This window comes from Magnolia sinica, chromosome 1 (genome assembly GCF_029962835.1).
Source record: "Magnolia sinica isolate HGM2019 chromosome 1, MsV1, whole genome shotgun sequence".
NCBI lineage: Eukaryota > Viridiplantae > Streptophyta > Magnoliopsida > Magnoliales > Magnoliaceae > Magnolia > Magnolia sinica.
Genome location: NC_080573.1, coordinates 102604677 through 102617461, shown reverse-complemented (window position 1 = coordinate 102617461; position 12785 = coordinate 102604677). Strand labels below are relative to the sequence as shown.

The window sequence follows — 12785 nt, the reverse complement described above, 5'->3', positions numbered from 1 at the left end:
CTAATGTAATTGGCATGTAATGAGATTTCTAGAGAAAGAAAGATGGAATATTTTTGTGCCTCAACAACTTGTAAATCCAAACTCATACTAGGCTCTTGTGTAGGACCTTGGCATTTGTGTAGGACTTAAATCCTACGTTCTTTTTTATGTCCTTGACTCTAGTGTGAAGTCTAAAATTTTGGGTTCTTATGTAGGACCTTGGCTCTTTCATAGGGCCTAAATCATTGGGTTCTTGTGTAGGACCTTGGCTCAGGAATAGAGCCTAAATGACTGGGTTCTTGTGTAGGACCTTGGCTCTTTCGTAGGGCCTATATCTCTGGTTCTTGTGTAAGACCTTGGCTTGAAAGTAGATCTTAAATTTAGAGTCACCATGTAGGGCTATAAAGGTTAGAAGTGAACCTGATTTAAAACTTCCGATAATGAAACCCGGTACACTCATGGGTTGAGCACATCCGCCGGGAGCGGAGTAGGCAAGTAGTCAAACCACTATATATGATTGTGTTTAGGATTATCATTTGCACACTTGTTTAATTATGTCTGTGAATTTGAATGTTTACATTATACATGCATGATTAGATGAATGCTTAGTGATTAATAGGTAGCACATCCCACACACATATATATACTATCTTGATATAGACTAGTTCTTATTTGCACATCATTTGTAGTATATATGATTGAACCCTCTATTGGCTTAGAAGCCTTAAGTTATATTGCTTTACTTAGTTTAAGTAAGGCAATTATTGTTTTAAATATGCATAATTTTTAAATAGGTCCTAATCCCCCCCCCCCCCCCCCCTCTAGGACGTCATAGCCTAACCTTCATTCCTTAGCTCTACCAACCTTTCGCAAGCACAACCATGGTAATCCCATTACGTCACAGGCACAATTTCAATATGCATTTCCTCGATACACATATATCATCTGATATAATTCCTAAGGATAAATTTAGAAGACTAAAAATGAGTTAATATCATTGTCCAAGTCTAGATGATCTAAATTATTGATCATGTCCTAGAGTTATCCTAATCCTAGGATCATAGGGGTAATTTGATCATTACGCTCCTGTAGTAGTTAGATGGACCATTGGACATGGGTCATTCATCTTTGGCTTTGTGTAAAGGTCACTATGATCTTGTAGAGACCGTTAGATTTTATAAGCCTACTCACCCTAGCATTTCAAAGTAGTATTGCGTGTAAGTGCACCCACCTTTGCACACTTGTTTGTTAATCATGCGACTAGTTGTGTCTAGTAGTCAGATGAGTTTTTGGCAAATGAAGACTGATGACGCAACTGTAGCAGAAGCCCGAGCTACAAAGTCAGATTCCAAAGAGGCTTCTACGATCAGGATCTTGCCTATAGATGACTCAAACCTAAATAGGAAAACCCACTTAGGTCATCTATTCAAAGCCAACTCCCAGGTTCATTCTTTCTATCCTATTAGTCTTGGCTTTAAGAAAGTTCAGGTTGTTGAATGAATTATAGGACAAAGAATTAAAATAGGAAAATATGTCCTAGTTTGGTAGGAGAAGATGCCACCGAATGGCACTTTCGGTAGCACCGAAGATACCTTCGTACCACCGAAAGTGCCCAAAATGTTCCAACAACCTTCAAAGGAAATTCAGTACCACCGATTGGAATTTTGGTACACCAACTCCTACTTATGTACAAATTTCGATGCCATCGAAAGGAGTAACATTAATCCAGCAACTTCAGGTTTAATTTAGTACCACCAAGTGATATTTCGGTGCTACCGAGTGAATTTCGGTACTATCGAAGGTTCACTCAGTAGAACCGAGAACTAGCTGTTTTCTATCCATTGGAACTTTTTCTCTATAAAAGCGGCTTGTAGAAACTTGCAAAAATAATGGATTAAGGCATCTTAGAGTCTCTAGTGTATCCCAAGCTTATCCTAACTTACCTAGACTCTATCTATACGAGTTCCATGCTCTCTTCATTATAATCTTTCACTTCTATAAGCATTCAAAGCTCCTATTAATGAAGAACATGAACTCGTGCCTTCTCTAGAGTACAAAGACCAAACCAATAGGAAAATCCTTTGTCTTTTAATACTCTAGAGCATTCATAGGTTGAATCCCTTAGAAAATCCACTCATTATCCTATATAGGAGATTCAACCAACTCTCATTACCTTAATTACCTTCATAGGTATATCATATGCAAGGTTTTTGATCGTGGAGCTGAACTAACAGGAAAATCCAAGCTACGCGATCGGGGGAGCATCGGGAAGCTGATTTAAGCATGAAACCGTGAAGATCAAGCTATCCAAGAAAAGCTACACAAGAGGACTCAATCCGGCAAGTGTCATTCTTAAGAGTCCAAAGGTTAGCCTCCTTCCTTGTGAAGGATTTAGGCTAAGAGTTTGCTATAAACAAACTTGATTAGGTGCCTAGTGTGAGACCTTGGCCAGTGGGCCTAAACGTGAGTTATAGGTGTAGGACCTTTACTTTTGTGGAGAGTATAAATTGGTGTCTTTAGTGTGGGATTGTAAAGGTTATTGGTGAACATGTTTTAAAACCATTAATAGTGAAATCCGGTGCACTTTGAAATTCAGTGTAGATGTCGGGAGTGGAGTAGGCACGTAGCCGAATCATTATACATGCTTGTGTTTGGAATTGTTATTTACGCACCTTTTTAATCATGCTTATATATGCTTGAATATTTAAATTCTTATGCATGATTAGATGACTGCTTAAGATTGATAGGAAACACATTCCACACACAAGCTCACAACACTAGGCTAGTTGTTTTAATTATATCTCTTGAATAGCCTTTGTGATTGGACCCTCTATTGGCTTGGAAGCCTTTAGAGTTATATTATCTTACGTGCTTTAAACTAAATAATTGTTTAAGTTAGGCAATTAGGATATTTAAATATGCAAAATATTTGAAAAGTCCTATTCACCCCCCTCTAGTTCCTTGTCTCATATTCATTCTTTAGTATTAGTAGTATAAACTGCAATTTCATTGTGTGGATCGACATCAAGGTCAGTTCCTTGCCCTATCAAAATTTATCAATTATAATACATTTTTTTCCCCACAATATTGATCGTTCACACACTCTCCTTGTAGTGGAATTTCACCACCTATGAATACTTGAACCCTTGACCGGGTGTTGAAACTCCTGAGAGTCTATCACCGGGGCAAGAGTAAGGATGTTTGCATATGGACGAAGGCCTAGACATGATGACATATTAATAATAGTAGTAGTAGTAGCAGGGATTTTTATTGCAAATTTCCTCCCATAATGGGATTTTACGAAATAGTGCTGCCAGGAAGCGATATTTAAAGAGAAGCTTTTCGAAGGTGAACTTACGCTACAGCCTTTGTTTATCTTTTCTTAGTAGGCGGGGATTAAGAATCATGGGGCCCATGTAGTATGTGTTTAACATCCAACTCATCAGCAAATGCAAAACAACATTATTATTAGATGAACCAAAATTATGGAGGATCCGACATAAAGTGGGCCAATCCATAAAAAATAATATATACCACGAAAAACATTCAAATTCAATTGCAGCCCATTTGATGATTTGCTTAGCCTGGTTATTTGTTCGTGTGACCATCATGTTGAGGTCCATATGTTGGACAGGTTGGATTTTCACACATTCCATGTGGGCTCCACAAGTCTTTAACTTTCATTGCTTTTCAAAGAAAAAGATTAGACATGGGCATTTTTTTAATTTCTTCTCTCCAAAAGCACCTCTGTGTAATTTCAAATCGTGGAAGCATTATTTGGTAAAACATCATTTAAGTTTGTGGTAAAAAAATCTCCAATAATAATAATAATAATAAGGCGGCAACAATAGCCCCCTTCACCAACCATGGTTCATGGCTAACACCAAGAAAATGGGAAGAGAAGAAAGGATGTGCAACCATGACTTGACAATTCCAGTGTTTGATTTATCATGGAAAAATTCAAATGATGGCGCTTTTACACCATTTCAATGTCAAATCATAGAGAAAAATATACAGATGTGCATGTTTGGATAGGAGAATTCCACTGCAATGCAATGTAAAATTGCAATAATTATGAATTACAATGCCTGTCTGCTAATTATGAATTACAATACCTGTCTGCCAATATGTTTGCATTTGTCTGCCGAATAGCATGCTTAAACAATCATGGTAAAATCATAATGATGGTGCTTTTACAGTACATAACTAATGCAATTCGCAATCCAATCAGTCCCTTAGGTCATTAAGGTAAAAGGGTTTGCCGTTCAAAAATACATTCTTAAGACGGAAAACGTAATTGCCAAATATAAAGCAGAACTTTGGTTAGATTTTGGAAGGCTTAGTGGTGTGGTGATAAACCACCAAGTATTGTGTTTGAGTGTCTCTGCATATAGGTTAATAAGATGGAAAGACGTCAAAGTTAACTGAAGTAGGTGGTGGACTCAGAAATTGTACAGTCTGCTGTCTTTTGAAGGTACCTTATGAAGAGGAGGAGCCAGTTAAATTATTGGGATTGCTACGGGTGTCGTGTTGAAATAGACAAGGCAAGATAGGAGGGTCTGGAACTGAGAGAATTCCAGAAAGTTTACAGTTAGATCTTTCTACAAGAAGGTGATGGAAGGATGGGGTGGGGTTGCTCGACAGCATCATTGTGGGGTGCAAAGGGTCCTCCTAGAATCGTTGCCTTTGGGTGGTCGGCAAGCAGGAGTGAGGTTTTGATGTATATCTTTGAAAGAGAGAAAAACATATTGTCAATGGTTGTTGTGCGTGCTTGAGGGAGCTGAAAGTGTGAACCATCTCCTCGGTGACAATTTCAGTTGAACATTTGGTGGTTTGGTGCTTCTGTTAGTCTGGAGTAGCATGGTTGATGCCTTGAGCAATGCCATGCTTCTTGATTCATGGTTGGCTGACTGCAGAGGTTTAAGGGTATATGGAAACTATGCTTCTTAATTGTCATTGGTCCATGTGGAAAGAAAGAAATAAAATCAACAAAAGCAAGACTGTTTCTAGGTGCAAGGGGCTGTGTTAGCAGTTGGACTATGTCCGTAAAGGAGTTCATGGGGTTTAGGAGAGAGGACTTCTCTGTTCATGTGGTCATGGTGCCCCCTAGTCTGTATTTTTTTCCCTAATAGATTTGTTGCTTCTAATAACAATTTTTTTTTAAAAAAAAATGATTGAAGGAAAATAAAATTCATGCCTTTTCATTTCTGAGTATATTTGTACCCAACAGTCATCCAATTCCAAATAACAAACCTTGGAATTCCTGTGTACTTTACACCTTGGTTGTTGAGATCTCCAGCTACCTTGCACATGGGACATAGAGACACGTTTGTAATTCTTTCATTGTCCTGTTCTGGAAAGTTCACATGAAGTATAGGATCTGCAAGGCCAAACTGGATTCATGTTCAATGTCGAGATCTCATCATTGCCACACACCCAGATTGCACAAAGATGAGGGGAGCAAAGGTCTAGCTTATTGTTTGATTGTATTGCTCGCCTGATCACTATCATGTAAGGATATGGGTTGCCATATTAGAAGAAACACTCAATAATTTCAACAATTTTCTTCAAAACTCCTATGACGGCCCTGTTATCAAACTCCTCAAGAGTGTGTTGTTCACCAAGATACCTCCTTTTGCATCAAGCTTCATATCATCTATAAAACTGCAAGTTCTTTGGAAGAGGATTATCAGCTAAAAAGACCATAAAAATCATATTCCAAAGCTGCATCTACGGCTTCAGATCTTCATATACTTAAAGACTCCTCATCTACAAAACCCATCAAAACTGCTCAAGTAGTAGCTTGTCTGAAACTACAACTATCTTTAGTTAGTCCTCACAATGAATCGTTCACAAGGTATCCATGAATAATAATCAAAGACCATCCAAAAGGGCCACATTAACACTCAGCTTTCAATTTCCACATGAACAGTTTCCAAGTTCGACTGTAAAGAGGTTCATTTCAAACTCTTCCCAAAATGGCCCACACCAAAGATAAAAGGAACAAGTTCCACGAAACAAAAATGATGCATCTTTAGACAGTCCTCCGTGTTTTATTTCGGTAAGTGGTGTATGGTTATAATAGCCAAAAAAATGTAATGCCTCCGTCTCCCAGTCTAGACAATGCCAAACCCAAGACGGGTCACAGATAATTTACAGAAAACCTGTAGTAGCGGCGTCTCCAAAACTGCAATGCCAACTCCGATCACTGTTCAATCACCAATAATTGCCACAGGAACATTCCCCATTTCTGAAGTGATGAAACCTCTTCCCATCTCTCACAACAATCTCTCTGTCCACCACCATTGACATGAACATGATTGCAGCGTGGCAATCTCCACAGATCCTTAGGTTCTTGAGAACTCTGACCGTAGCTCCAAGAGGCAGCTTCAGTAGCCCATACCCAACAGCCAGCTTCTCACTGTGAGTAGACAAGACATACTCCTTTTGCTCAGACTCCACATCATGCAACACAAACTTGGTATTGGGGACATAACCAAGCTTCCTCATCGTTGCTCCCAAACTCTCAAGAAAGCGGTACACCTGCTGCACCTCAGGGTGTACTGTGTCATCTACCAGGAACACATGGACTTTATTCGCAACATCTATCCAACTACAACCTGGCTCCTTCTTCACCCCTCGATCCTTCATCATTTTCCGCACTCTCGCCACATCATCCCACCGACCCACAGCCGCATACATGTTTGACAGAAGGACATATGTTCCGTCATGTTGTGGGGTCAGCTCAAAGAGCTTCTCTGCAGCATGGATACCTAGCGCCATGTCCCCATGGATGCAGCAACCAGATAGAAGAGCCTCCCAAATAGGTGGGCGCGGTTTGAAAGGCATTGTTCCAATCATATTCTTTGCTTCTGAGATTCGCCCTGCTCGACACAACAAATCGATCAGGCGAGCATAATGATCTGCACTAGGCGTTATACCATAAACGTTTTCCATCAACTCAAAATACCGGCATCCTTCTTCGACTAGACCGGCATGGCTACAGGCGGACAAAACTGTGAGGAAAGTGATCCGATCAGGTGATATACCCTCATGTAACATCCGGTCGAAGAGATCAAGTGCCTCGGTTCCTTGTCCATGTTGTCCAAGGGCTGCAATCATAGCATTCCACGAAACGGAGTCCACAAAAGGCATTGTAAAGAAGACACCATGTGCAGCTTCCACAACTCCACACCTTGCATACATTGTCACAAGTGCATTCCCCGCAGAAATGCTTGAGTCGAACCCATGCCGAATGAGCTGAGCATGGAGCTGGCGCCCGTGCTCCAATGCTCCAAGGCCTGCACATGCAGTGATTGCACCTGCAAATGCAAAGTCACATGGTTCAACACCTTCTTCCTTCATTCTGTTAAACAGCTTCAGCCCTTCCTCTCCAAGCCCATTCTGTGCGAATCCAGATATCATCATTGTCCATGTCAACAGACTCCTCTCAGGCATTGTGTCAAATATTCTTCGAGCTTCACCAACACGCCCAAAAGTTGCATAGCCTGATAAAATCGCATTCCATGAAACAAGATCTCTCACCCGCATCTCATCAAAAATCTGCCGCGCATCATCTAATTTACCACATTTCCAGTACAAGGTGATCAACGCATTTTCAACGGGTAAGGACAATTCGGGGTCAGGGGTTGGATCAGTACGAAGAATGTGAGCATGCAGTTCCTTACCAAGCTGAAGCAACCCAGCATTTGCACAGGCGCTGAGCAGACTTGTGTATGTGAATTCATCAGGTACAACTCCCATCGAATGCATCCTTTTAAACATCTCCAATGCATCTAAAATAAGCCCGTGATGCACAAAACCCGAGATCATTGCATTCCACACGACATCGAATTTAGCTTCCATCCCCTCAAAAAGCTCCCATGCTGCATTGATATTGCCACGCCGTACATACCCAGTAATTATTGTAGTCCATGACAGCTCATCTCTTTCCGGCATTGAGTTGAACAGCAAACAAGCAGAATCCGTCGACAATGATGGACATTTCATATAGACAGATAAGAGAGCATTTGAGACAGAGACAACAGATTCTGTGCCAGATTTCACAACCGCACAATGTAGCTGCTGGCATTGCCTTTCATTATCAACTACAATTGCCAGTCCACTGAGAACACTCGTGAACGTGAAATCCTCAGGCCGAAGACAGTCCCGGCCCATGTCAATGTAGAGCTGGACAGCTGATAGGCCATCGCCGTTGCGAGAATAGGCCGAAATCATAGCGTTGTAGGAAACAACATCCCGCATACTTACTGGCGTCCCGTCGAATACCTTGCGTGCGAGATTTAGGTCGCCGGCATTCGAATATGCAGCAATGAGAGTGGTGCGAGCCACAATGTCTGGTTGAGGAATTGCATCAAACAGGCGACGAGCGTAGATCAGGTTGTTGGATTTGCAGTATATATCGATCAGACGGTTGAGGATATGGCCACGTGGCTTGAATCCGGATGTCATCATGTGGGCGTGGACCGCACCGGCGAGGGAGCCGGATCCATTGCGTAGGGGGCAGCAGATGTGCTCGAGCTGGGCTGCGTAGAAGTTGGCAGTTTTCCGAATGTCCGTTTGGCAGAGGATTTGGGAGAAATGAGATGCGGAGGCATTCTTCTTCATGTCCTGGATTCGCTGGAATCATGATTTTTCAGAATTCGTTTTTTGGGAAGAAATGCATTTCAGATACTGCTGAGATGGAGGGAAATATCAAAGAGAGAACCTTGATACTCTGGCGGATTATAACCATCCATGCAGTGCCAGTTCACACGTAGAAGTCGAACCCGCTTCTTGTAGACCGTAACAAAGAAGTCAGATTAACAAAGGGAAGAGGATTAGCTGTTACCTTAGACCGGCCCAATCCGACCCGATCCAACCCAATTCGAACAGAACCGATAGTCAGGATCGGTTAGGATCGGGTAGCATAATCCAGATCCGAAATAGTTTCGGGTCGAATCCGGATAGGTCCTATTCCGAACCGACCTGATTCAAAATCCGATCCGATTGGATCCGAACCGACCCGATCCGGACCGTGTATATTAGTATATATATATATATATATTACTTTTACCGCTTAGGCTTTACGTTCGGCGCCAAACAATCCCGCCCAATATACACTTGAGCCCATCAACTCTATCTCTCTATATCTGTCTCTCTATTTCTGTCGGAGAAGAAGGTTTTGAAGCTTGGATTTCTCTGCTGGAGAGAGATATATTGAGAAATGATATATAGTTGTGTACGGAAGAGAGAAAGATGGAAAGAGAAAGAGAGTCGTAGCTTGATCGAAGAATGGTGTACGAAGCAGATCGGCTTATGTAACGTTAGCAAGTTTTGTGGGTCTGATCATGAGGTATGTTTTATATCCAAACCGTCCATCCATTCGGCGAGCTCATTATAAGGCTTGAGACCAAAAAAATAAGACAAATCTAACCATCAACTAGACCACACTGCAAAAACTAGTGGGAGATTGAACGTCTACCATTGAAACCCTTTTCAGGGTCACAGAAGTTTTGGATCAATATCAAATTTGTTTTTCCTCTTCATTCAGGTACGTGTGACCTTATGAAATTTATTTTTCCTTTTCAATCAGTACTTATGACCTTATGAACAGATTGGATGTAAAATAAACGTTATGGTGGGCCCTACAAATTTTTTAACGGTGAAAATCATTATCTCCACCACTATTTATGGTGTGGTCCAGATGATCTTTGGATATGATTTATTTTTTGGATAATGCTCTAAAATGATGTCTAAAAATAGATGAACGGTGTAGATATAATAAATACATCACTGTGGGGCCCATGTAACTTTGATCTCCTTTGAACCATTCTCACAACTCAAAGCTCGAGGGGCGTCCGTGCTGTCTTGAACGACACGTACTAAAGCAGCTATACAACTGGTGCTAGCTACAAGCTAGCTACAGACAGGCAGTACTTTTATAAAACTTCTTCGAGAAGCTATGTAGCGAGTGTAAAGCTTCTTCAAGAAGTTATATAGTTGTACGTTTTTATCTCTCTGAGTAAACTATGTGGGGCCCATCTTGAACTTTTTAGTTCATCCACACCGTCCATCTGTTTTTTAGATCATTTTAGGGGTTGATATTAAATTTTAAGTATATTTAATAATCAAGTAGATCGCACCATAGGAGACTGGGAATAATGATTTCCACACCGTTGAAAGAAATGAACGAACCAAGTCTTACTCGATCCGATCCGACTTGGTTTTCCTGACCGAGTCGAACTCGGATCGATTCAGACCAGCAGGAGTTCGGATCGGTTCAAGTCAGATGACCCGGACTCGATCCCGGATCGGATCGGGTTAAGGTTAGGCCCTGCAGCTTCTTGTAGACCGTAACAAAGAAGTCAGATTAATAAAGGGAAGGCTGTTACCTTGGATGGACGGCCTATCAGCCGTCCAGCTCTATTCCTGCAACGGTGACGGCCCATGTCGCTGTAGAGCATGCACCGTCCGTCCATCTGTTTTTGCATTTCATTTTAGGAAGGATCCAAAACCTTTAAGTGGATTCATTATCAGGTAGTCCATAACACTAGAAATAGTGATGAAAAACCATTAAAAACTTTTTGTGAGCCACAAAAGTTTTTGATCAATCTGATCTTTGTATTTTCCCTTCATCTAGATCTTTTTGACGTTATCAACAGCTTGGATTGTAAATAAACATCACGAAAACCTTACACGTGCCCTTTGAAATTTTTAATAGTGAGGCACTCAATCGCGGCTGTTTCCTGTGGTGTGGTCCACCTGAGATTTGGATATGCATAATTTTTGAAAACCCATCCTAAGGGCCTGAAGAAATGGATGGACGGCATGGATATACAACAAATCATCAAGGTGTGGTCCACGGTAAGGGTAACACCCACTAAGGTATTACCCGGGTATTATCTAATCGGCTCCCGAATAAAGGATTATTTTAACTGTCTGATTGGTGGCTTAGACTGGACGATAAAAGTTGAAGATAGTTGTGGGCAAATTCAAAAAAAAAAAAATTTAAAAAAAAACAAAAATAGGGGTAATATTATACTCGGACAGGTTCTTAATAAGTGGTGGCAATCATAAATGATACACGTGGTATATACTGAATCAAATTTTTTAAATGACTATATTATAGAGCACAACTCTACATCGCTGATTGGTTGAGCAACCCTAACCCATCCATGTTTGGTTACAAGCAAAGTTTTGTTCTTGATGTACAGGTCATGTTTGTTTACACTCATTTTTGGTGCACTAAATAAACCAATGATAAGTCAGACGTGTTGATCGGCCTTCAATGATATAAATTTTATTATTAATGTGGTGGCACGGAATCATATTGTTGAGGGTCTAATATTGCATATTAGACCCCAGTTATTACCTACTTTTACGAACATGATACTACCCTATTTTAATTGTGTTTGTGTTGCAAGGTGAATTTATGAGCATGGACTGAAAAGGATGCTAAAGGCATGGATTTAATGCTCAAGAAGCACCAAGGCAAGGGACGGACCCCATGGAACCAAGATCAAAGGATTTACATGCCAAAAATTCAAGAAAATCACGTGATCAATGATGAAGAGGCCTGAAAATCATCCAGAATGCAAGATCACAAGGCTCCCATTATCCGTTCAGTTTGAAACTTTATATCTGTCCTGAGGACCATAAATCAACCATACACGTCAAATTTTAACCATTGGATCCTTATAGAAGTAGCTCAACGGACAAATCAGCCACCAAATCTCTGATTTGGGGCCCTATATATATCTGGATATGCTTCAAATTTGGTCCCAACCCTTCAAATTAGATGGCACAATGAATGGACGGAGCAAATTTTACATAGACATCACAATGGACCCCATGTGGGGGGATCCGCATGCACAACACTTAAAGTGCACCGGCCGTGCACTATTAAAGCCAAAGTCAGTCAGCGCACGCTGACCGACTCAAACTCCATCTCCCGCAAAGAAATGTCAAGTGGAAGCACCAAGCTTAGCAGTTTTTAGGTAGTGGGGCCCACCAATCATCCGTTCGGACGATCTGAACCGTCCCTCCTGGCCAGTAGTTGTACGGTTTTCTAGGCACTAAGAAGTTACATTGTATTTAATGCCAATAAAGTGATGTGTATGAAACCCTTTTCGTGCGTGAGCAAGGACTAAACTCGTGGGGCCCATATTGATGTATGTGTATAATCCATGCCGTCTATCCTTTTTACCGTGTCATTTTAGGGCTAGGGCCCAAATATCAGCCTGATCCAGAGCTCGTGTGGGTCACATAATAGAAAATAATGGTGACAATGGAACTCACTATTGAAACTTTCCAGGCTCACCATGATGTTTGTTAGAAGTGGACATTGCCCAAGTCAGGACTTTTTGGGCCCACGCCGAGCTGGCCGACAAAGTGGACGGAACAGATCTCCCCATTGTTGGCCTCAGGCGGCATGGATTATTCACATACATCAATGTAGGCCCCACTAGATGGTCCTTGCCAAGGCCTATCAAAATGAAGACTTCGACCTGTATAGGAAGTGAACACGTTGCAAACTACGAACCATGCAACATGACAACCACGACCCATATAACATGGCAACTACGACCCATGCAAACCACGACTCAAATGGGCCCACATTGATGTATGTGAATAATCCATGCCGCCCATCCTTTTTGTTGTGTCATTTTAGGGGTAGAGTCAAATATCAACTACGACCCTTTGTGGATGAAAACCACGATCTATTGTGCATGTGAACCACAACCCTTCAAATGGATCGTGGTTGTCATGTAACAAGGGTCATGGTTGTCATATTATATGGGTCG

The 12785-nt window shown here is 41.3% G+C and overlaps 1 protein-coding gene across 1 annotated transcript; it reads right to left on the bottom strand.

The window, feature by feature from the left end:
- Window positions 1-5145: 5145 nt before the first annotated feature.
- On the bottom strand, window positions 5146-8777 carry LOC131252774 (pentatricopeptide repeat-containing protein At1g25360). Its single transcript, XM_058253465.1, has one exon. The coding sequence runs from the start codon at window positions 8605-8607 to the stop codon at window positions 6196-6198; it is 2412 nt and encodes an 803-aa protein (XP_058109448.1). The 5' UTR covers window positions 8608-8777; the 3' UTR covers window positions 5146-6195.
- Window positions 8778-12785: the final 4008 nt, after the last annotated feature.